The 24,367-nt window shown below is 41.9% G+C and overlaps 1 protein-coding gene across 2 annotated transcripts; it reads left to right on the top strand.

The window, feature by feature from the left end:
- The first annotated feature begins 1,067 nt into the window (after positions 1 to 1,067).
- On the top strand, positions 1,068 to 23,946 carry LOC124037582 (ceramide kinase-like). 2 transcript variants are annotated; one of them, XM_046352429.1, is made up of 13 exons: positions 1,068 to 1,437; positions 16,748 to 16,882; positions 18,164 to 18,286; positions 19,727 to 19,852; positions 20,549 to 20,615; positions 20,852 to 20,997; positions 21,566 to 21,640; positions 22,061 to 22,213; positions 22,313 to 22,418; positions 22,530 to 22,615; positions 22,722 to 22,927; positions 23,071 to 23,282; positions 23,423 to 23,946. In XM_046352429.1, exons 1-13 carry the CDS (start codon positions 1,287 to 1,289, stop codon positions 23,511 to 23,513), a joined length of 1,677 nt encoding a protein of 558 aa, XP_046208385.1. In that variant the 5' UTR covers positions 1,068 to 1,286; the 3' UTR covers positions 23,514 to 23,946. The 2 variants fall into 2 exon arrangements, with proteins under 2 accessions (XP_046208385.1, XP_046208386.1); XM_046352430.1 differs by lacking the exon at positions 1,068 to 1,437 and adding an exon at positions 1,462 to 1,518.
- The last annotated feature ends 421 nt before the right edge of the window (positions 23,947 to 24,367 follow it).

Below are 24,367 nucleotides of genomic sequence, written 5' to 3'. Positions count from 1 at the left end.
TGACCTACTTGAACTTAAAATGAGGCCTCAAACGAGAGTCCAGAGAAAGAAGAAACACCGCCTCACGCCATGGAAGATTTAATTACAAACCACCTCCAGTAGAGTTTAAAGACCTACTGCACCCAAATGTACTAGGTGCTTTTAGCAATGCAGCTGTATTTACAGAACATACACTAACATTGCTTCAATTGAACTGGGTGGTACAACAACAGTCCGTGAGAAGCAAGAAGTTAAATACAATTCCATTGAAACTTACTGTACCGGTGGGTAGGGTGGTTGGACATTATGACGGGGGAATATGAGACAAATTATCTAAAGGATAATATTATTGAACAGACTTTACAAATGTGGGTCTGTAGTAGACCCACTTCCTCTGCTCTTACCTCATGTCAAAATTAAACTCCCCCACAAGTTATTCATTTTTTTGTCCACCTGTAATGGAAGTGCAAGGACTATAAGTGCTGGATAGAACATAGACTTAGATAGAGATCATTGGCATCATTGTATCTGTTCTATTATAGCATCTGTGCGAGCACGGGCAGTGCCATTGAGACCACCTCCATTTTGAAGTAGTCCATGTTCTTCTACTACTACATTTATGGGTTGGTAAACAAACTGAAAGGGTGCACACTGACACCTGGAGTGTGTTGTTTGAACAGGTATAAATCCAAGTTTGGCGATTTACTGCCACCTGCAGCTACGAAATGCTTACTCACAAGTGTAATTCATTGGCTGATCCACGCTGGTGACCTGGATGGAATTATGTGACTACCAGTTGACTACTTCAAAATGGTGATAGTCCTCAATGGTGCTGCCCATGCTTAAACGAGTAGCTTTTAGGTACTAGAGTCCTCTATCTATCTCTATGGGATACAAGTAGTAGGCCTAACATGAAAGTCCGTTTGAGTGTGTCTGAAGTTTGGAAAATACATAACACTTATTTAATTACATTTATTTTACCCATATATGGCTACACATAGGCCTACAATCATATTCATTCCATTTTATTGAAATATTTGCTCTCTTAACCTGCTCATCGCAAAGCTTCTTTCTCCAGCACCAAAATTAGAATACGTTGTGACGTCATTCGTAATTTTCAGCCCTTCCCCTTTTGGTGAATCCCGAAGAATCCGCTATTCAATTGTGGCAGTCGAAAACAGCAACGTTGTTTCCTAATGTATAGAATGCTTCTCAGTAACCTGATAAATTACTAAAGAAATGCCTCGACTAAGATAATATTGATACGCTCTCTAAGTCACCCAGTGTGGTGGCTTACTGGTGAAGGCATGGAAAAACAACCGAGGTTATTGGCATCCCAATTCTTCCTGAAAAACAGCGTCTTCGAAGTATTGTTAAACGGTGTGCTTCTGACATGGAAAGAGATTCCGGCCCCAAAAAAAGTAGTTTCCGGCAGCATACATCACCCCTTCAAAGTCGGTAAGTGTCATAAGATAAACGGGGTATGAAGTGTGAAGATATATGCTACTAAAATACTCCGACTGAGATCGATGGACAGAGGTGATTTATAGTCTATAGTATGTTATCTTTGTTGGATATATTCGCTGTCCAGGTGACGTGCGCAGACTAAGGTTATTCTTAAAATATGTCAATTATTCGTTGCTGCACCTAACCTTTTTGCTGATGAAAGACCATACGTTATTGTCAACGAATGACATGGTATGTTAAAGCCTACTGTATAGGCCTATTCGAAACCGAGAGTGACAATTTAGTGCAGTCTTTTATTGTACATTTTTATTAGATACATTTTTATCGTAGAAGCGAGACTATCAATTTCCCAGAACTATGTTTTAAATGAACGCAAGCCAAATATGACCTGTTGGATGACAACTGCGGCCCTGGTTTGGGTAGCGTCGCTGTGTCGGGTCAATTGGATGGTACGCCATTTGTTCTTGGAGTTCTTCTTTATGAGTTGCCTGACATTTGTCATCACCTCATACCGGTAGGGCTAATAACTACTATAGCGCTTGCACGGTAGCTTCATTGTTTACGCATCCTTCATGTTGTCAGTCTATTCCCAGTACATTTTAAACGCACAAAGCATAACACTTCTAGGCTGTTCATTATGTATTAGCCTTTATTATAGGCGAATTAGATTCAGTAATGTATTGATATTCAGATTGATGAAATTGTTATTATAGCCTACTAGGTTACATGAGCCAACATGTCTGAATGGAATAGGCTGCGTTTGCCTACACAGGCAGCCCAATTCAGAAGTTTGTCACTTGGTCTTTTGACCATTCAAATCAGATATTTTCACATTAGATATTTTCCAGGTCAAAATACCAATTAGTGAAAACTGAGCCATAGTACGATATCCCATGTCACCTGAGATTCAGAGGAGGAGCAAACATAGAGACAGGGTTCTCCTCTTTGTGTCCGTGGCATTATAGCGTCTAACAGCATTGGCTGTGCCGTTGAGGCTATCTCCATTTTGAAGTAGTAATTTTTGGCTGATCCGTCAAGATGAGCGTTGGACATGACTACAATAAGTGCACCAGGAAAGATCAGCCAATTAAGTGGAAGTCCAGTTGACTACATTGAAATGGTGGAAGCCCTCAATGGCACTACCCATGCTAATACAGACTTTTAGCCTCAATCATTCTCCTATGGGAGCAAAGCATATCCACATGGGGACGTTTGACATTTGAGTAATTTAGCATATGTGACTTACAGGAGCAATTGGAGTTAAATGCCTTGCTCAAGGGTACATCGACAAAGATTTCATCTAGTCGGTGCAGGGATTTGAACCAGCAACCTTTTGGTTACTGGCTCAACGCTCTTAACAGCTAGGCTACCTGTCGGCATGTTTAACTCTGTATGGTCTGTTGAATTAAATGTGGCAGTAGGCCTACCACCCCTGAAACCAGGCCTAAATGAAATTGACTCTACTAAAAGCGTTTTGGATATTCAAAGCATCTTATTGTGGTGAATTCAAAAGCTTTGTCTACACTAGAGATATGAGGGAAGAGAGCGGGTTCACGCTCCTTATGGTAAATGATAGGCCACATAGAATTTATAGGAATCCACGGACAATTGTCGTCAACCAATCCAAACAATTTAGATTTCCAAGTCAGGAAATCAACAATATAACATGTTTGATTATGAAATTCTATGATTTGTATGATCGCTATCACAGATTGAGTTGCAGTCTTGTCTGCGGCCTAATTCTGTAGTAGACCCTGTGCCATTCAGATTCTCTCATTCTAACAACGGACAGGACAGCCTCACCAAAAGCAAACCCACCCATCACTTTCACTGTCAATGGATAGAGGAAGGACTAACACGGATCTTCCACAATGTAGTTCCTGGCACATGTTTCCACCAGATGTTGCTGTAATGTTTCAAACAGTCCAATGCAAACCCATCCATATTTGTTTAAAGATGAACGGTGGACACTCTGAATCAGAGCTGAGAAGGGCATTCACTCATGATGTCACTCACCACACTATGATGGATAAGGGCCTACTGTTCTGTTGACATTTTCCCTCTGCTTGCTTGGGCCTTTGACATTTCCATGGAGGGCTAATGTTAGCTAGTCTGATTTGGTGTTAGCAGAAACATGTGTCCTGCAAAGCAGGCCCATAACCTACCAAGGGTTTTAATTTCTCCCGCTCCCGCTCCTCATCCCCCAACCCAACTTTCTTTCTATGTCTGTTATTAGCGAAACCAGTACACTAGTTGCACAACTAGGAAAGATCCGGCTAGTGCATAGGACAACGGTGACTTGTGTTTTCCAGAGCAGCTCCATACAGTATGGCTGGTACAGTATGTTGTTGACCTACCCTTGTTGTGAGGGGCTAATGGATTTCAGTTACGTAATACTGTTCAATAAGTCATTGGGGTCAACTCTGGGGTTCAGTTTGAGCATCAGGGGTATGACGAGGAAAGTCATGAAGAATTGCTGTGTGTGTGTGTGGTGTGTCAGTATATTTCAAAGGAAAGAAGATTATCTTCAAACATTCCAAATATCAATTGTATTGATCTTCTCATTCAATGGAGAAACTGTCAAATGAGAACCTATGGTTTAGGGTCAAACTAGGTAGGTAGGCCTTGATGAGTACAGTTTGTCTGTGATGACTCAGGCTGGGATCCAATCTGAAACCGTGCCATTTAAAGGCCGATACAGACCCTACTCAAACAGAACGATGGAGTGCTGTATACGGTCCGTTCTACAATCTGAGCCAAACAAAAGTAGGTAGAAAACAACGCCTGTTACCTGCAGCGTTTACCATGAATGTGATCTCTACTAACATGGTCACATGACCTTTTAAAAGCTGCCTTGTCTACTGGCATGATCATATGGACTCCTGTCCTTGGACATCATTTTCATTGACAACAGAGAGGAGTTGACATAATGACCCAGAGCACTGGAGCAAAGGCCCTAACCCCTTCACTTCACAATCACTGGCCTCCCTCCCTTCAGTGTTTTCATGCCTGATATTTCATGCCTGACCCATATCCAGATAGCTAGTCGGTAAACATCGGTATCTATTTTTAGCTCGGCACAATATCATGTTGGCTTATTCTGTGACTATGTATTAGGAACACCTTCCAAATATTGAGTTGCACCAGGACAGCTTCAAATTATTAGGGCATGGACTCTACAGAGTGTTAAAAGCATTCCACAGAGATGCTGGCCTATTTTGACTACAATGCTTCTCACAGTTTTAAGGTTGGCTGGATGTCCTTTAGGTGGTGGACCTGCAATGGTGCAGTTTTTGACACAAACCAGTGCATCTGTCACCTACTACCATACCCTGTTCAATGACACTTAAATATTTGGTCTTGCCCATTCACCTTCTGAATGGCACACATACACAATCCATGTCTCAGTTGTCTCAAGGCTTAAATCCTTCTTTAACCTGTGTCCTTCCCTTCATTTACACTGATTTTAAGTGGTTTTAACAGGTGACATCAATAAGGAATCATAGCTTTCATCTGGTCAGTCTGTCATGAAAAGAGCAGATGTTTTGTCTACTCAGTGTTTATCACTAGATAGATTGTTGATATTAGTAAACCATGACCCAAGGAGTTGATAACATTGGCCAACTAAGTATCTGAGAATCAAGTGTGTATAGGCCTGTGATCAAATATGGTATGACTAACCATTATAATGTCCTATAATGTCCTCGGCTACAAAGGACCAATGGTGTACATTCAGCAGGCCAATGTTAAGACCTATATCTCTTACAGTGACATTGTTATAGCTGTAAGTTGTCATAACAAAATGAAATTATCCTGTCATACTTATGTGGTGGCTTCCCATGTGGACAATATATCTGTCTAGAGATAAAACGGACTAGTAACCTCCCTGTGTCGTTAGTTCTTTCATCTTGAGGCTGTCAAAGGTCTCTTCATTTATTTCAGAATGGATGGGCTTTGGCGTCGAATCTATTCATTTCAGGAGCTGGAAAAAGTCCATTAAATTCAGAGATATCTGATGTTCCAAGGACAAAAGTCTGGAAAATGAGCAATCGCAAGCAACGTTGTTGAAATAATCATCTCTCTAGATGAAAGGGGAATAGTCTTTGATAAAAAAACACTTTTTCAGGCTTAAAGGGTAAATTAGTTTCAACTTATTTCTCATAAGATTATTATTTTCCATTCTCCAGCTAAAAGGGATCAAATTACAGAAGACCTTATCTCAGAGTAGATTGAAAGCTGGCTCCACTGTCTTCAGTGCCAAAATCTGCTGCATCTGAGAGAAACGCACTTTGAACTAAGACAGAGGAAGCGGTAAAGTGAGAGGCCCAACTTTGCTGAAATCAGTCTCCTTTCCTGCCGGTGGAATTTATATTTTTTCATTCGTTTAAAAAAAAAAAAAAAAAAAATTCCCACCAAGCAAGGAGTTTTTGTCTGGGGGTCAATGATTGTCGAATTTGACCAACAAAGAAATGAATGGCTTATTTGTTACGCAAGGTTTATTTGATTTGATTAGAAGCTTCATAATAAGGAGGACATGTGACATCCCTGCAACCTTCAGAAAGAAGTTGTCTCGAGATGGATGTGCATATTCATGGTATGAGGCTAGAAGCATAGCATCTCTCCATTGAATATAGGCGGTTGAAGTCAACAACCCTCATAGAGTATTCAAAAAAATATTACAATAATTAGATCCACCAATCCAAAGAAAATATAGGCCGGAGCTAGACTGTCTGCTTTAATTGGAGGATATTTTCATACATATCGGGTTAACTTTTTGTACATAGTCCCCCCATTTTAGGGGACCAAACGTATTGAGAGCAATTCACTTGTATTAGAATAGTTTCCATATTGCTAGCACACAATGATTACATCGAGTCACTTTTATTATAAATAAGAATAGAATGTTACTAAACACTTCTACATTAATGTGGATGCTAACATTATTACGCAAAGTCCTGAATAAATTGTAAATATTGATGAGTGACAATGTTTGCAGCTCAAATATCATACCACCAAGACATGCTAACTTCTCACCATTATAATAATGGGAAATTTGCGGGGGGGGTTGATATTTATGCCTCTAAATTTCTCATCAATATTCAGTATTATCCATATTCATGGTAGCATTAACAGTAATGTCGTGCTTAGAAACATTCTATTCTTAGTTGCGAAAGTGACTCCAAAATGACACTACATTGTTTACTATTCATTTCTATTGTGCAGAACATAATCTGAAACACAACCAAAACAAACAGCAAATGCATCAAACAAGTTTGTAGCGACACAAGCTTGATTTAATCACTGCATTCTAGGATTATGGGACCATATTAGTGAATTTATCCCAATACTTCTGTTCCCTAAAATGGGGCTGCAATGTACAAAAAAGTATTGTAATTTCGAACCAATTTATCCGATGTGGATGAAAAAACCCTCAACCTTGAACCTAGTAGTCATTATACCAATTTGAAATCCAGAGTGCCGGAGTACGGAGCCAAAACAACGTGTCACCGTCCCAATACTTTTGGAGCTCACTACAGTGACTAGTTTGAAATGCTTTTCTCAGCTGTATTTGACGGGGTTCCCTTTGCTTGACAATGTTCCTATATCTCCGATCAGATTTAAAGGACATAAAAGTTGAAGAGATTAAATGAAACCCATTTGCTATGAAGAGGCCTAGTGAATCGGGCTGGAGTTTGAAGTTCATCTTGACGAGTATACTTTTAAACTCTCTAGGGTAGGTGAGATGCTAACGTCCCACCAGGCCAACATCCGGTGAAACTGCAGAGAGCTAACATTCTAAATACACCATTTGTTATAGTAAACATTCTTGTAAATACATGTATCTTAAATAATTTAAAAGATGAACGTCGTATTAATCCAGCTGCTGTGTCAGATTTCAAAAAGCCGTTACTTTGAAAGCAATCATGCTATTTTCAGGGGAATAAATAACATAGAAATAACAATAAAATAAATCGCTTACCATTGAAGTTCTTCCTCTGGTGGCAATGCCAAGTGTCCTAACTACACAGTGAATGTTAGTTTTGTTTGTTAAAATCCATTTTTATAGCCTAACACGAAACATTTGTAAAGCCCTTGCGTCGTGATTTCCATCTCATTCAACTTTGGACGAAGCGTTCGTGGTAATTACACACACTAAACAAATGTTTATCCAGTCATGGTTCGTTTCATTGCAATCCTCTGGTTGTTACTAACACAACCATACTTGATGGTTCTTTTTCCGGGACGTATTGACCGAAACAAACCGATTTGAAGACACCAACCAATGACATCATTGCGCACCAATGGTAGGACCCGTCTATTATTGATTGACTGTATTTTGGCCCAATGACCACTGATCATCTTGAAATCTAGCTTGGAAGATAGCCTATGAGCTGAGGTAAACGGCAATATGTAATGGTTCTACGTTTGAAGACAAGCCTTTGTCGTAAACTCTGGCGTAAAAGAGGTTCATTCACCATTGCAAATCCTACTTGACGGAGCCACGGGTGTTACGCATAGCAGTACATATTCAATGAGCCGCCAATGTCTAGGTTTCCATCTCCTTCTGAAGCTTGTTCATCCAGCCGGACTCTCGCTGTCTCCGGCTCCACACCTACCTGGCCATCTAGGAGATGTGAAGTCATTGACAGAGGTGGGGAAGAGAGAAACCTGCAGACAGAGGGCCAGAGGGTCGTTGGCACTCTGTGTTAGAAGATGATGTGGAACCAAATCAACAAGTTTTTAGACCCATAAGGCAGCCAGGACCTCAACTAAACATGACTGCAAAGTACAGACCCCTTCAACTTTTTCAACTGTTTTTCACCTCGTCAGTTGTTGATTTCCCTGGTGTCCAACACCAATAATTACGGGGCTACAAAGCAGGCAGGAAAGAAAGAGGCATGGAAGACCATTTCCATGTCAGACCTTTTAATGCTCATTTTCAATGGTAATTTACATAGGGCTGGTGAAGTTGAAGACTCTAAGGGACTACTGGAAAACGTCCGCTCTCTATCAGCTGCCTTTCCCCATGACTGTCATGTCTTGTAAAAGGTTTCTGACTATCTCACGGGCGCTTCACATCAGTGACCCAGAAGTTGATTGGGAGAATGCCGAAGAGGCACACCAAGGTTTGATAGGCTGTGCAAAATCAAACCTCCCTACCCCAACACTGAGGCCTGCAAGACCTATTTTCAGCCCGCCAGAACCTGTCCATCGATGAGAAGATGGTAGCCTCAAAGGCCAGAATCAGCCTCAAACAATACATGCGTAACAAACCAACCAAATGGGGTTACAAACTATTTGTTTTGGCTGATTCTGTGTGTGTTGTTTATGAGGGGAAAGACATGCTACCGGTAATGGACTGAGTTATGATTCCGTTATGGAGTTATTGGGTTCAACTGCTGGGGAAGGGCTACAAACTGTTTGTGGACAACTTCTACACAAGCCCGACCCTGTTTACAGAGCTGAGGAAGGGCTACAAACTGTTTGTGGACAACTTCTACACAAGCCTTACCCTGTTTACAGAGCTGAGGAAGCGGGATGTGTGGGCTTGTGGCAACATTCGGACCAACAGTGGGCTTTCCAAAGACAAAGGTGAACGACATGGCTGAGCGGGATACCATGCAATGGATCCGTGAAGATGGCCTGCTCTTTGTGAAGTGAATGGATACCAGAGAGGTGGTCATGTGCTCCAGTATCCACAAGTCCTTCAGTGGCGATCACGTTGTCAGGCGTGTGAAGGATGGTGCCGGGGCATGGACCACAAAAAATGTACATTTGTATGGGACACCTGGGTGACTTCATGCTCAATATCATGTAGCTCGCTAATTTTCGAAGTTATCTGTCCAGAACTTTGCTCAGCTATTGTTGCCATCTTATGTTCTTCATTCAAATCATCCACAGCATCCTATCTGTATGTTTAGCTGTTCTTGGTCATTTGAAAGATGATGCAGCAACAATAAAAAAAAACAGAAAATAAACTTTTATTTCCTTGTATTTTCTTCTACCAGATCTATTCTGTGTTATCCTCTTACATTCAATTCACATTTTTCCACAAAATTCAGAGTTTCCTTTCAAATGATACCAAGAATGTGCATATCCTTGCCTCTGGGTCTGAGTTACAGGCAGTTAGAGTAGGATATGTCTTTAGGTGGAAATTGAGAAGAAGGGGGAGGTACCCCAAAGAAGTTAAAGTAATTGCAAAAAGGTTCCTATGTAGTGACAGGACACAGAATACCTTTGACCCCCATCTAGGCTTACATCAAATACAGTGAGCTGTTTGTGTAGTGGTGCTCCGAGTTGTAATGGAGTGTGGTGTGGTTTCTTGCCCTCAGCCAATGGTGATATTCCCACAGGAAATTTCACACACACACATCATAAATGGCTCTGTGTTCACAACCTTGGTAAGTATGTACAAAATGTGTGGTCAAGTATTACGGAGATGTTTGTGTACAATATCTAAAGAAAAGTGGTGCAAGTAAGCACATTCTCTGCTGATGCAGTTGCATGCTTCACGTTTATGTGAAAATGGGGGAACTTTTGAACACGAATTGGTTTGACCTGGTTTGTAAAAGGGTTGGCACCTCTTGGGACATTGTGAAGGGTGAGGAGATTAGGGCTGGGAGATATATCAAATAAAGTTGATTATGCGTCTCATATATACTGATAACAAGTTCAAACAGGTGACATTAATACAGGTAACGAGTGGAGGACAACGGAGCCTCTTAAAGAAGTTACAGGTCGGTGAGAGCCAGAAATCTTGCTTGTTTGTAGGTGACCAAATACTTATTTTTCACCATAATTTGCAAATAAATTCATTAAAAATCATACAACGTGATTTTCTGGATTTCTTTTTTCATTTTGTCTGTCATTTTTGAAGTGTACCTCTGATGAAAATTACAGGCCTCTCATCTTTATAATGTGGGAGAACTTGCACAATTGGTGGCTGACTAAATACTTTTTTGCCCCACTGTATATGAATGTACCAGTCAGACACATCTACTCATTCAAGGGGAATTTATTTATTTATAAAATTGAGAATAATAGTGAAGAGATTAACTACAAAATAACACAATGAAATAACACTTGCAATCATGTTGTAAACAAAAAAGTGTTTGAGGTTCTTCAAAGCAGCCACCCAGCTGCCAGCTTCACCTGGAATGCTTTTCCAATAGTCTTGAATGAGTTCCCACATATGCAGAACACTTGTTGGCCGCTTTTCTATCACTCAGCGGTCTATCATCCCAAACCATAACTTCTCTAGGGAATTTTGGATGCCATTACAGTATCCATTGACTTAGGACTCAAATTGCAGTTCCTATGCCTTCCACTAGATGTCAACAGTCTTTAGAAATTGTTTCGGGCTTTGTATTCTGATAAATGAGGGAGTAAGCCCAGTCTGAATGAGTGGACCCTGCTGTGTCAGAGCTTTTTCATGCGCAATCCCGAGAGTGCCTTTCCATTTTATATTGACGACGTTATTGTCCGGTTGAAATATGATGGGTTGTTTTTAGCCTAAATAAACAGAGGTTGAATATAAACATCGTTTGCGGATACAATTTGGATTTTATGCCTGCCCGTTTTGACTGCGTTTGAGCCTGTGGATTACTGAAGAAAATGTGTGAACAAAACTGAGGTTTTTGGATATTTTTTTCTTAGCTCTCATGGTCTAGTTAAAAATACCTCTCTAAGGTATGCAAAGACTGACATGAGGAAATCTGATTCACTACCCAATTTAGAAATTGCACTACCTGCCGACCCCTTGCACCTAACTGTTTTTAGGGACAGGGATGGTGCCTCACAGAGGCCTTCACGGGTCCAAAAAGTTTATCATACGGACACGATATATATGATACCTGTTCCAAACGGACCCGAGAACCACTCGACCCATTGCATATAGGCCTGGTCGTCTCTAGACTTGATCTGAGTGAGGGAAGCAGCAGAAAAGTCCATTTTTAAGAAACCAGAGCTGAGGTAGAAAGTGGTGATGCTCTAGCAGGTGCCATGCTGTGTGTAGGTTACAGTGAGAGTGAGTGAGTGACTCAGGGTACAGGGAGGGAGACACAGCAACCAATCAAGCCAACTGGCGCTATAGTAGACTAATAGCTGCCAGATCTAGGTTATTTATCATCCAATAGGATTGCGTAATACTTGTCTTGACTGCATCAAACGGGGATAAGCTAGTTAGATAAGCTAATTGAACCTGCATACACTTTCTTGTCCTACACAGTTACAAATAACATCTCCATTCAGAATAATAAGTAACAGCCTACCTGTTGGCTCTTGGTTGTTGTAGCCTATCCTTGCCTTTTTAACTTCCATCTTCCATAGATTAGACATCTCTTAACTTTTGCCACACACTGAGGCTCTATGACTGTAGCCGGTTGGTGCTTTCATGACTTATGATTGGCCAACAACAAGCTACACGCATCACTCATGAAAAGCAAGAGCAGCAGCATCAATTATAGAAGCACCTGCTCCCTCTCCTCTTCTCTCCCCTGTAGCGGTCTCGTATGGGTCCTTCCAGACGTCAGGTAAATTGCACATACCCGATAGTAAGACTAATTAAAAGCCGATCAGACCCGTGACATTAGTTAGAATTCTGGATCTGGACCCTCTCGGGTATTCGTGTACAGGTGGATCCATGAAGACCTCTACATCAGCTTGTTGAGCCAAGTTACTCCCACCAGGTGGATCCATGAAGACCTCTACATCAGCTTGTTGAGCCAAGTTACTCCCACCATACTTTTCCTCCCAAGTACTCCCACCATACTTTTCCTCCCAAGTTACTCCCACCATACTTTTCCTCCCAAGTTACTCCCACCATACTTTTCCTCCCAAGTTACTCCCACCATACTTTTCCTCCCAAGTTACTCCCACCATACTTTTCCTCCCAAGTTACTCCCACCATACTTTTCCTCCCAAGTTACTCCCACCATACTCCCACCATACTTTTCCTCCCAAGTTACTCCCACCATACTTTTCCTCCCAAGTTACTCCCACCATACTTTTCCTCCCAAGTTACTCCCACCATACTTTTCCTCCCAAGTTACTCCCACCATACTTTTCCTCCCAAGTTACTCCCACCATACTTTTCCTCCCAAGTTACTCCCACCATACTTTTCCTCCCAAGTTACTCCCACCATACTTTTCCTCCCAAGTTACTCCCACCATACTTTTCCTCCCAAGTTCCCACTTTTCCTCCCAAGTTACTCCCACCATACTTTTCCTCCCAAGTTACTCCCACCATACTTTTTCTCCCAAGTTACTCCCACCATACTTTTCCTCCCAAGTTACTCCCACCATACTTTTCCTCCCAAGTTACTCCCACCATACTTTTCCTCCCAAGTTACTCCCACCATACTTTTCCTCCCAAGTTACTCCCACCATACTTTTCCTCCCTTTTCCCACCATACTTTTCCTCCCAAGTTACTCCCACCATACTTTTCCTCCCAAGTTACTCCCACCATACTTTTCCTCCCAAGTTACTCCCACCATACTTTTCCTCCCAAGTTACTCCCACCATACTTTTCCTCCAAGTTACTCCCACCATACTTTTCCTCCCAAGTTACTCCCACCATACTTTTCCTCCCAAGTTACTCCCACCATACTTTTCCTCCCAAGTTACTCCCACCATACTTTTTTTACTCCCACCATACTTTTCCTCCCAAGTTACTCCCACCATACTTTTCCTCCCAAGTTACTCCCACCATACTTTTCCTCCCAAGTTACTCCCACCATACTTTTCCTCCCAAGTTACTCCCACCATACTTTTCCTCCCAAGTTACTCCCACCATACTTTTCCTCCCAAGTTACTCCCACCATACTTTTCCTCCCAAGTTCCTCCCACCAAGTTACTCCCACCATACTTTTCCTCCCAAGTTACTCCCACCATACTTTTCCTCCCAAGTTACTCCCACCATACTTTTCCTCCCCAAGTTACTCCCACCATACTTTTCCTCCCAAGTTACTCCCACCATACTTTTCCTTACTCCCACCATACTTTTCCTCCCAAGTTACTCCCACCATACTTTTCCTCCCAAGTTACTCCCACCACTTTTCCTCCCAAGTTACTTACTTTTCCTCCCAAGTTACTCCCCACCATACTTTTCCTCCCAAGTTACTCCCACCATACTTTTCCTCCCAAGTTACTCCCACCATACTTTTCCTCCCAAGTTACTCCCACCATACCATACTTTTCCTCCAACTTTTCCTCCCAGTTACTCCCATACTTTTCCTCCCAAGTTACTCCCACCATACTTTACTTTTCCTCCCAAGTTACTCCCACCATACTTTTCCTCCCAAGTTACTCCCACCATACTTTTCCTCCCCAAGTTACTTTTCCTCCCAAGTTACTCCCACCATACTTTTCCTCCCAAGTTACTCCCACCATACTTTTCCTCCCAAGTTACTCCCACCATACTTTTCCTCCCAAGTTACTCCCACCATACTTTTCCTCCCAAGTTACTCCCACCATACTTTTCCTCCCAAGTTACTCCCACCATACTTTTCCTCCCAAGTTTTCATACTTTTCCTCCCAAGTTACTCCCACCATACTTTTCCTCCCAAGTTACTCCCACCATACTTTTCCTCCCAAGTTACTCCCGCCATACTTTTCCTCCCAAGTCACTCCCGCCATACCTCTACTCTATAGTGGCCTTTATTTACACTCCTTAGCCAATGGGGTTGTTAGCACCTCCAGCAATGGTGGACTTGGTCAATATAGTCTTTGATAAATCTCACATGTTATTAACATGGACGGGTACTTTAAAAGTTGACTTCTCAGTCGACACAAACTGCATTCGAGGTCAGCTTGAAGGGTTGGGGTATGCGGACAGAAATAAAACATACACTACCGTTCCAAAGTTTTTTGGTCACTTAGAAATGTCCTTGTTTTTTAAAGAAAAGCACATTTTTGGTCCATTTTAAAATAACAACAAATTGATCAGAAATACAGTGTAGACATTGTTAATGTTGTAAATTACTATTGTAGCTGGAAACAGCAGATTTTAATGGAATATCTACATAGGCGTACAGAGACCCATTATCAGCAACCATCACTCCTGTGTTCCAATGGCGTGTTGTTAGCTAATCCAAGTTGATCATTTTAATATATTTTTTTAATTTTACCTTTATTTAACCAGGCAAGTCAGTTAAGAACACATTCTTATTTTCAATGACGACCTGGGAACAGTGGGTTAACTGCCTGTTCAGGGGCAGAACGACAGATTTGTACCTTGTCAGCTCGGGGGTTTGAACTCGCAACCTTCCGGTTACTAGTCCAACGCTCTAACCACTAGGCTACGCTGCCGGCATTGCTGAAAACTGTTGTACTGATTTAAAGAAACAATAAAACTGTCCTTTAGACTAGTTGAGTATCTGGAGCATCAGCATTTGTGGATTCGATTACAGGCTCAAAATTGCCAGAAACAACGATCTTTCTTCTGAAACTTGTCAGTCTATTCTTGTTCTGAGAAATGAAGGTGCAAAATTGCGACGAAACTGAAGATCTCGTACAACGTTGTGTAATACTCCCTTCACAGAGCAGCGCAAACTGGCGCTAACCAGACTAGAAAGTGGGAGGCCCCGGTGCACAACTGATCAAGAGGACAAGTGCATTAGTGTCTAGTTTGATAAGCAGACACCAAGTCCTCAACTGGCAGCTTCACTGTTGATGTAGAGACTGGTGTTTTGCAGGTACTATTTAATGAAGCTGCCAGTAGGGCTGGGCGATATGGCAAATAAATTAGCACGATATTTATATATGAACCTGAACAAACTGTGGTTAGAGCACTGTCATTGTAAATAAGTTGTTCTTAACTGACTTGCCTAGTTAAATAAAGTTAACTTTTTTTATTATGTGAGCTACACATAAAATTATACTTGAAGGAAAATTGTTCCATGTTTTCGGCCAGGGAGCACATACCTGTGGTCAATTAAATTGATAAGCCTCTTGAAACCTGCCTTTTCGACTGTGCTAATTGGTAGCATGTCCTTAGCAATGCAATGTATAAAAGCATTTGTGATGTCTTGTCAATATTAGTTTGTAGGGCATAAACGCTGTCAATGTTGACTGCTTCGGGCAAACATCCCTAGATGGCTGGTGCTCGAGGGGCTTTTATCAAAAACTCAAACTTCCTGCATGTTCATAAGAGTGACTTTGATTCAGACGTTGAAGAAGGTTTGTCGTATTACCAGACTTTGTAGCCACCTGTCTATGGCACAATTTGCACCGAACAGTGCTCTGCTCTTTGTCGGACTTCAAAAAGCCAAACCTCTTCCAAATTACTGAAACCGTTTAACCCTTTTTATCAATAATTTCTTCGTTGGAAGCTGCTCCTTCTCCATGGCTTTCACAGCCGCTGTTTTCGCCTACATCACTCATTTTTGGTGGTTAATAGTGGCGTCTCCATCACTTGAGGTGCTAAGTGGGTTTTAGTGAACGTATACCTCTCCTTGTGTATAGTGTCACTTCTCTGCACGTTCCTGCTGCGTCAGAGGTGAAATGGACTGCTGTACCTAAACGTTTTATATAGTTGAGAGAAGTAATTACCTCTAATTATTGACATTGATTTATCGCCCAGCCATAGCTACCAGTTGAGGACTTGTGAGCCGTCTGTTTCACAAACTAGACTCTAATGTACTTGTCCTCTTGCTCAGTTGTGCACCGGGACCTCCCACTCTTTCTATCATTAATGATTGATCAACACAGAAGTCTCACGAGGTCATTAATGTTTCTCTGATTTCCTATAGAGCTGTTATAGAACTGCTGTGGGCACAAAAACAAATGAATGCAGGATCGGCTCATGATAATGACTTCAGGAAAATGGTGGTAATAACAGGCACCATTAATGTAGGAGTTGCCCTAACAATATGGTATTGTTTGGTCCATAGTGATTGATCTAATCTTTCTCCAAATGATCCCCTTCTATTATCCATCAGTAGTGCTCTCTATGGCAGGAGCGGTCAACAGCTATACAACACTAATGGGTTTTCCCCCTCCTTGCCTTCTCTGTCCAACACTATCTCCACCCTAATGCTGAAATCAAACTGTTAATAGCCCATTAGAGCGCCCATCTCATCACATTAACTTTATTAGCAGGAAGCTATCCAAGCTGTAATTGATACAGCCAGCCAAGTTTGTTTGGGTAGGTAAAAAAGAGAGAGATCCTGGCACACAGTCTGTGGCACATATTCTCTCTTGTTTTGTGTGTGTGTGTGCTTTTCCATTACATTTAATTTCTAAAGGGTACATCTCTGGTTCCTGCCACATTGTGACAGATTGATTTGGTGTGTTTAACAGGTACCAGCCACAGCGTGTCCGTGTCTGAGATCCTAGCAGTCCAGGAGCTCGATGTGGATGGCGGGACGAACGATGATGGCAGGTGGCAGAAAATGCCCCAGAAACTGACTGAGGCCTATCCATATGCATTCACAGGTACACATTGTTGGTCATCTAGACCAATCTACAGATAATGGATTCAATATGTAGTGTGATTACCCATAAAACTATGAATTCACTCAAGGTTTATACATATGTCCATTCAATAGAGAATTGCTTCTGAAAAATGATAGTCCAAACCATGTCTCTACCATATACACTGCTTTCATAAAGTATTCATACCCCTTGACCTATTCCACATTTTGTTTATACAGCCTGAATTCAAAATGGATTAAAGTAAAAATTCTCACCCATCTACACACAATACCCCATAATGACAAAATTAAAACATGTTTTAGAAATTGTTCCAAATTTATGAAAAATGAAATTCATAGATATCATTTGCATAAGTATTCACATCCCTCAGTAAATACTTTAGAAGCACCTTTGGTAGCAATTACAGCTGTGAGTCCTTCTGGGTAAGTCTCCTAAGCGCTTTCCACAACTGGATTGTGCAACATTTGCCCATTTCTTTCAAAACTTTATTCAAGCTCTGTCAAATTTGGTTGTTGAACATTGCTGGAGAACCATTTTCAGGTTTTGCCATAGATTTTCAATTAACTTTGTCAAAACTGTAACTTGGCCACTCAAACATTCACTGTCTTTTTGGTAAGCAACTCCATTATACATTTGGCATTGTGTTTTAGGGTATTGTACTGCTGAAAGGTGAATTAATCACCCAGTGTCTGGTGGAAAGCAGACTGCCCTTAGCTCCGTTTCTTTTTTTTAATCCTGAAACTCCATTCCTTGACGATACAAGCATACCCATAACATGATGCAGCCACCACTATGCATGGAAAAATTAAGAGTGATACTCAGTAATGTATTGGATTTGTCCCAAACATAACACTTTGTATTCAGGACAAAAAGTGAATTGCTTTGCCACTTTGTTTTCAGTATTACTTTAGTGCCTTGTTGCAAATGTTTTGGAATATTTGTATTCTGTACAGGCTTCCCTTTTCACTCTGTCAATAAGGTTACTATTATGGAGTAACTACAATGCTGTTGATCCATCCTCAGTTTTCTCCTATCACAGCCATTAAACTCTGTAACTGTTTTAAAGTCATCATTGGCCTCATGGTGAAATCCCTGAGCGGTTTCTTTTGTCTCCGTCAACTGAGTTAGGAAGGACGCCTGCATCTTTGTGGTGACTGGGTGTATTGATATACCATCCAGTTTAATGAATCACCATGCTCAATACGGTAGATAATACCGCAATGTAAATGAGTTTAGTTAAGCCTCTGTACCCTGTCACCCCTTTGCGTCCCCCTTCCACAGTGTCCTATGTGGAGAGAGCGAGGCAGCACCGCTGGTGGTGTAGTGACGTCACCTTCCACTGTTCAGACGGGGCGCTGCGTCAGCAGTGGATCCAGACCATCAGAGAGCAGCTCACAGCACTGAGTATGGCTGAGTATTACTGACAATATGCTTTGTGAAGTTTGGCTGCAAAGCTTACTCAGAAATGAGTGTCCTTCATTCTGTTCTGTTAATCAGTGTACTGAGCGATTTAACCGTCATTTCATATTTTTTCCGGTCATTAAACAACTCATTGACCGTCTGTTCTATTACTTGAATTCAATCTAGTTCGTTTTTTTATGTGAGCCCAGAGTGCCATTTCTCTAGAGAGAAATTAAATAATTTACGACAGAAATCAAGTAAACTATGTGGGACAAGGGGCTGAAGGGAGTTGTCATTTTCATTAAGCAAATATTCAACCTAGTTCAGCTCAGAAACATGATAATTAACTACAATCCAATTGTGCCTTTTTTTTTATATATAGTTTTGGACAGAGATCAGAGCGGTTGCCAACATCAGTCCAAAATAAGCCCAATGTGTTTATATGTTCTTATTTTGGACCTCAACTTGTCGCCGGTCTTTGACAACGGCTCCCATTAGGGCAGAGACATCATTATATACAGGGCAGAGACATCATTATATACAGGGCAGAGACGTCATTATATACAGGGCAGAGACGTCATTATATACAGGGCAGAGACGTCATTATATACAGGGCAGAGACGTCATTATATACAGGGCAGAGACGTCATTATATACAGACGTCATTATATACAGGGCAGAGACGTCATTATATACAGGGCAGGACGTCATTATATACAGGGCAGAGACGTCATTATATACAGGGCAGAGACGTCATTATATACAGGGCAGAGACGTCATTATATACAGGGCAGAGACGTCATTATATACAGGGCAGAGACGTCATTATATACAGGGCAGAGACGTCATTATATACAGGGCAGAGACGTCATTATATACAGGGCAGAGACGTCATTATATACAGATCTCTGGACGGATACACGTTTACGCTTTCTATGTTCGGTTAGATGTACACAGAGCGGAATGTACACAATGCTGAGAGGGACAGAGACCGTTTGAAACTATGCCTTATCTACTTTGAAGAACTAGTTGAATGATTTCGTCAGACAGCTCTGCAACATAAGCTACGTAGGAAGGCTCCCTAAATAGAATTACTAGCCAGTACCGTATGGGGAGCACAGAGAACGTTAGTTTTGGCTCGCTGACTGCTACTACCTGAGCAGAGATGAGATGACTTTAAGGAACTGATATTTGATTTCATAGGAAATGACTGTTTCTATTGATGTCTACCAAGGTGGACCTGACAGAGACAATGGAATATTTTTTATGTTTTGGCAGTTATTTTGTTTTTTAAAGCATGAAATACATTATTGAAAACCGTGATTATTTTTTCAAAAATCAAACCGAAACCAACCTCAAACAGCACTAATTGTTCAGTACTATTGCTCAGCCTACAGCCTAGAAATTTATCTGGGGAAAAAAATTTCACTTGACTTTTTGCAGCTAGCAGACCCAAGCATTTGCTGGTGTACATCAACCCTTATGGGGGCAAGCAGCAAGGCGAGTGCATTTATGAGCAGAATGTTGCGCCTCTCTTCGCCTGTGCCTCCATCTCCACAGACGTGATTGGTGAGTTCCTGCCAAAGACATTAAACATGCTTTAATAAAAGATGAGTCTTTATGGGCCAAGTCAAATTGTTCACTGTAGGCAAATGGGCACAAGCTCTCTCAGGCCGCACAGGAATATGACATCATTTACGGCTGCTATCTATCATCCTAGTTCCTCAATGGAAAGGATGATGGTCGATGTATACTGGAGTCCTTCACATCCGGTTTACTTCTCAGACTAGAGAAAGACTGGACATTTGTCAGTCACACATTTTGACGAATTGCATTTAACTATACAGCTGGGGTTGATATCAAGATATTGATACAGTATTTGAACAATTGTAAAAAAAAATAATAATAATCTTACGGTGGGTGTGAAAAAGTTTGCACATAAAATCAAACTATTCCTTTTGCTACAAATTGTTTCAATGTCTAACAATTAGAGAAGAGAACATGTACTTTAGGACTTCTATCTCAGACTTCTTTATGGAAAATGCTTAGTTGATATATTGCTCCAAGCGAGTGAATGATTACTCCCTAAGTCCAAAATATCGATTTATGCAACAAATTAGGAAAACATCATGCGATATAAATGAATCAATTGTAAACTTGTTCAAGTTGACATTTCAAGTGTATCTCAACTACAAGAAGCACTTGAAAGACAAACGTGAAGCATGCTGAGACGTCTAACTCTTTCCTGGTCATTTGTTGTCATAGTTACAGAGCATGCCAATCATGCCAGGGACCACCTGAGGACAGAGGCGGAGTTAAAGAAATATGATGGGTGAGTCGAGGATGGAGATGTTCTCAATGTCATTGTCGCTATAGTAATCAAAGGTCTGTTTTCAAGACCTCTTTGTAGTCTGGTTTTCAGCTCAACCGTCACTAAATCATATTCAACCAATTACAGTTGAACTAAAAACACCCCCGGTCAAGTATATTAATCTCAAACGACAAACAAAAAGATCAGTTTTGTTGTTCAGACCTTTGTGTGTTACATGACCTTTGACCTCTATGCAGAGTGGTATGTGTGGGCGGGGACGGCATGTTCAGCGAGATAGTTCACGGCCTGGTCTCTCGAACACAGAGGGATAACGGAGTGGACCAGAACAGCCCGGAGGAGAAGCTGGTACCCTGTAGTCTCCGCATCGGCATAATACCCGCAGGTTAGTCAAGGCCCCACGCAGACATTCACAATCACATGCATGTACACATTCTATACATGCCATCTGCAAGCATTCTCTTTTTTTGTCTTGACAATATAGAATCTTATATTTAATATTTTGGATTTAATATAACAATGTTCTTGTCTATAGCTGTTTTGTTTTATGTGGAAGAGTAGCTCCTGCATGTGCAACAGCTAACAGATAAATAACACACATCACTATGTTTACACAGCAATGATCACACAATAAGCTATCAATAGCTCAATTTATAAACTAATGTCAACCATGAGGTCCATTTCATGTACACTACCTGTGTTGATTTCCGTGTTCCATTTTTCCATCTTACACACACACACCCTGGCCGTGATCCCACTCTCCAAGGGTGTTGGGATATGCAATAAAAAAAACAATTTCCAATACATGCATGCATATTAGTTCACACTTGTACATGTATGAGAGAGGACGATTATAAGCACCCACCAAATTATTATTATTACAAACACACACAGCTTTTGTCTGTGTAGTCAGGAGCATAATGTATCATTGTCTTGTTTTGTGTGGTATCCAGGTTCAACGGACTGCATCTGCTATGCCACTGTCGGCATCAATGACCCTGTGACCTCAGCTTTACATGTCATAGTGGGTGGGTGCAGTTATCTACATTGAAATATTAACAGCACTTCCAATTAAATTGCCTTTAAAAAATAGTGTAACTGACATTTGTATACAGCACAGACTAGTAGCATAAGCGTTATTTGTCACTGTTCCAGGTCATTCCTGGAGATTCATTGTGAATAGAAATGTCTTGTGTTTGACACTTCTATGTTATCGCTATGGCACACTCAGCTGACCAACAAGTGACAGCTATGACCTACCTATTCAGAGCTTTTGAGATGAGATGAAATTGCTGGAGGTCAGTGTGGGTGGGTGGATGGGTGTGCAGGTGTGTTTTTTATAGTAAAAGCACAGTGTGTCATCACACCTCTTTAAGACACTGTACCCCACACACACAGTATCTGTGGAGGATCTCTCATACTTGACTTGGGGGGGGGCGTCTTCACAGGAGACTCCCAGCCAATGGACGTGTGCTCGGTCCATCACAACAACACATTCTTGAGGTATTCCATCTCCCTGCTTGGATATGGTTTCTATGGCGACGTGCTAGCAGACAGCGAGAGGAAACGCTGGATGGGACCAGCTAGATATGACTTTTCAGGTGGGTCAGAGGAGTAGCTGGCTGTTTTAGGAAATACAACCATTGTTACGGTAGTCTGTTGTCATTGCTAGTGATATGGCATGATGTCGTTTTGTGCAGGTTTTAAGACGTTTCTGACACATCACCACTATGAAGGGGCTGTGTCTTTTCTACCAGCAACTGACATACTGGGAACACCGCGAGACAAGACCAGGTGTAGAGCTGGGTATGTAACACTACACGTACCACCTGTTGTGTAGTTTAGTATTACATGTTTGTCTAGATGGTGCAAAAGAGATTGCTCACTTGGCTAGCCAACTCCATTCCTGCTTTCCAGGTGCTTCATATGCCAGCACGACGGGCAGCTGTATTCAGGGGATTCCCCAGAGGAATCCAAGACTGCTCCAGATGTCTCAGGCGGAGGTAGGTACAGTATCTCTGCCTGAACACACATATGGCCTTAACTCTACTGAAACCTGCTCAATGTTTTCACCACAAAGCCCCAACCTCTGTTTCTGCTCTATCCCAGAATATGAAGTGGGGTGGGGGGTGGTCAGAGGGAAGTTCCTGGCCATCAACGCGGCCAGTATGAGCTGTGCCTGTCCCCGTAGCCCCATGGGCCTGTCCCCCGCCGCCCACCTCGCTGACGGCACCACCGACCTCATCCTCGTACGCAAGTGCTCCCGGTTCAACTTCCTGCGCCACCTGCTACGCCACACCAGCAAAGACGACCAGGTAACCACACTGGATGGGGCTACTGCAATGGTTTCTTGATTTCTGTGGGTACTCCAACCCGGGTCCATAGCAGTGGTTGCATGAGATGGTTTCCTGTATCAGGGATTTCACTTTCTCACTTCTGTTCACCCCCCCCCATTCAGTTTGACATGACCTTTGTAGAGGTGCACCGTGTGAGGCGCTTCCGCTTCACGCCACGCCACTGCCAAAACGAATCGGAGCTGGACCTGAGGGAGAACGGCAAGCAGCTCTTCAGCCAGATCTGCCGGGACCACCCGGCCTGCAGCTGCAGCCCTGCCTATAGCAGCTGGAACTGTGACGGCGAGATCATCCCCCACGCTGCCATTGAAGTCAGGTACGCAACCCTCTACATGGAAATATAACACACTTCTAAAAGTTTATTTTCTGCACTGTGCTGTCTTCAACATTTGAATTGAATTCCGGCCTTTGTTTTTTTTTCCTGACAATGTTTTTCTTTGTATTCTGCCCTGCCAGAGTTCACTGCCAGTTGATCAAGCTGTTTGCACGAGGGATCGAAGAGCAGCCTTTGTTTGAGGACCTCGCCAACCCCCCGTGTGCACTCTAGGTCCCCTCGCCCCTCCGCTGCCCTACCCTATCAGTCACTGGAACAGTCCTACAGCGTTTCAAAGACTCCCTCTGCTGTCACTTACCTTAGCCCTGTGCACTACCTTTCTCTAATGTACTTTCTGGGGACATTTTGGAGGTCACAATTTCACAGGTCAAAGAGTGCTGGTGCTGGTACATTTACGGAGGTTCATTATCCACTATAGCGAAGAAGAAATCATGAACATTTTAAAATAATGTACCCCCTTCCTGCTATCCTTTTGCAATAAAGAGATATTAACCAACACTTCACGTGCTGTTCAACATTTGTAGAACTTCCGTTTGCACGTGTTGGAATGTGTGCTGCTCCAAATGATGAAGAATTGTTACAAAGCTGTTTGTTTATTTATCCATTTGGAGAAACCCAATATTAAAGGATGTTTGAATGTTTCTAGCTGCTTGCCTTGTTTGATGTTATTTCCCTGCACCTAAAAAGCATGAATTTGAATACATTTGTGTGGATGTTAGGATATTGGATGAACCAGAGCACACTATGGGTGCCAGATGCCAGCTAACCTGTCACCTTAATGTGGTAATTTAACATGTCCTATACAGCTACAGTATACCACCAGACTGGCTAGAGTCACACTGAAAACTCAACGTACTGTAGCGTATCAACAGTTTATGCCCTGAAACATGTGACTTGGTTGCATTAAAATAGAGCAAACTCATTTTTACCAGGCTATTTCTGCCATTGCTGCGATGTCATTCCATGTTAATATGATGTGGTGTCTGAGGTTGCTGTCAGAAAAGTGTTGCAGTGCTTGGTGTCTTGCGTATCATATTGCCTTCTGCACACGCTGTTCTGGGTGTCTT

This window comes from Oncorhynchus gorbuscha, linkage group LG06 (assembly GCF_021184085.1).
Source record: "Oncorhynchus gorbuscha isolate QuinsamMale2020 ecotype Even-year linkage group LG06, OgorEven_v1.0, whole genome shotgun sequence".
In the NCBI taxonomy this organism is placed as follows: domain Eukaryota; kingdom Metazoa; phylum Chordata; class Actinopteri; order Salmoniformes; family Salmonidae; genus Oncorhynchus; species Oncorhynchus gorbuscha.
The sequence above is the reverse complement of the archived record's forward strand: the minus strand, read 5'-3'. Positions and strand labels throughout refer to the sequence as shown.